Source organism: Olea europaea, unplaced genomic scaffold (genome assembly GCF_002742605.1).
Source record: "Olea europaea var. sylvestris unplaced genomic scaffold, O_europaea_v1 scaffold29269, whole genome shotgun sequence".
NCBI classification, from domain to species: Eukaryota; Viridiplantae; Streptophyta; class Magnoliopsida; order Lamiales; family Oleaceae; genus Olea; species Olea europaea.
This window is the reverse complement of record NW_019247856.1, coordinates 1-1,400: the sequence shown is the minus strand read 5'-3', so window position 1 is coordinate 1,400 and position 1,400 is coordinate 1. Positions and strand designations below refer to the sequence as shown.

General features: G+C 38.1%; 1 protein-coding gene across 1 annotated transcript; it reads right to left on the bottom strand.

Moving 5' to 3' along the window:
* Positions 1-38: 38 nt before the first annotated feature.
* LOC111384479 (pheophorbide a oxygenase, chloroplastic-like) lies at positions 39-1,249 on the bottom strand. The gene is made up of 2 exons (XM_023008755.1): positions 1,084-1,249; positions 39-451 (listed from the first exon to the last, which is right to left on the bottom strand). The coding sequence occupies exons 1-2, from the start codon at positions 1,176-1,178 to the stop codon at positions 109-111; spliced, it is 438 nt and encodes a 145-aa protein (XP_022864523.1). The 5' UTR covers positions 1,179-1,249; the 3' UTR covers positions 39-108.
* Between the last annotated feature and the right edge of the window lie 151 nt (positions 1,250-1,400).

The window sequence follows — 1,400 nt, the reverse complement described above, 5'->3', positions numbered from 1 at the left end:
CCCCCCCCCCCCCCCCCCCCACTCCCTAACTACCTACCCTCACACCTTTGCACAAGGCATAGGAGTTTGTCTGTCTTCGCTCCCTCATTACCCTTCCACTCATTACTCCTATTGACCTTTTATGCACCTACTTAAAAAAAATTGGCATTGTTCTTTCACGAGCAAGAAAGAAACCATTACTTGGTTATAATAAGACAAGTATGCAAAATTTAGGGCAATAATGTGCATTGTTCTAAATTCTTCTTGTGTCACTGCATTTTCACATATTCCATCTTCAGAATGAAGCCTTACCTGCCACCATGCAGGACCTGGCATTGTGAACTGGAAGAAATTTCGAGCACTACAAACAATTGAGCGTGTCTTTCCAGGTGCCATTGGAACATTAAAGGAACATATCCATATTATCCATTTTTGATTACCCACGAGAGGGAGCTTTGTGTCGATCTCAATTCTGAAATATGAAATTAAAAATTAAACTAGAGAACCGGATTCAGGTATGTCTGAAAGATGAATATGGAAGTATACCGATCCACTATAATAGGCACACACCACAAGAAAAAAACACCCCTTAAGAAATTTAAAATCAAATGTGCTTTAATCCTGAAGTAGATAGTCTTTCTTAAGTTAGATGGCAAAAGAGATCCTTTGATGAAGTTCATCAAATTAAGAAAAATCGAAGCTTTGACAGGGAAAAAATTAAATGGAGAAAAGTATTGAGGAACATAACTTTTTTTCCGCTCCTACACAATATATTTATTGATTGTTGAGTTGACAGATGCATCAAGTGTGAATAGAAATAAATGCAATGTCAAAAATCATATTGAACTAGAGATTTTTCAAGTGAGTTGCAACTGCAGCTGCTGTTGACTTGAAACATGAACCTTGCATTGTAAAATCTCCCTAAGCTTCATGAATGCACCTAAATTGAGACTATGGTATGACCAAAAAAATTGGCAATGTGGAATTGTGCTGCAGGCTGTTCCAATTTGCAGACAAAAAAGACAGTCTTCATCAAGCTAAAAAGATATAGTCAAACAGGCAACGCATGCAAACCCAAGTACTATGCACGACTGATGAACTTACTTATTCAAATAGTAGCAAGGTGCAACAAACTTGGCACTGATTTTTGGATTGCCGTCATTTGCACCGGCAAAACCCCATGGTCCAGTCCCTTCCATCTTGAATGGCAAGGGTTTTGCCCTATCTCTCCTCCCAGTTACCTGAAAAGTGTTTCCATGTGTAAGAAAATGGTAAAATTTCTCAATGTACATGACAGATAAGCCAAGGACAAAATACACTACAAAATCCTTTTAAAAAGTCAGAACATAAACAAAATAGCCTACAATTCGCATCACAAGACGAAGTTACCTGATAATTGGTCAGTTGACAGTGTTTCTTAG

Excerpts from the sequence above, each read along its gene's own strand:
- LOC111384479 (XM_023008755.1), bottom strand. The coding sequence starts at position 1,178 with ATGGAAGGGACTGGACCATGGGGTTTTGCCGGTGCAAATGACGGCAAT. Across the intron at positions 452-1,083 it reads CCTTGCTACTATTTGAATAA|AATTGAGATCGACACAAAGC; the intron begins GTAAGTTCATCA and ends TTCATATTTCAG.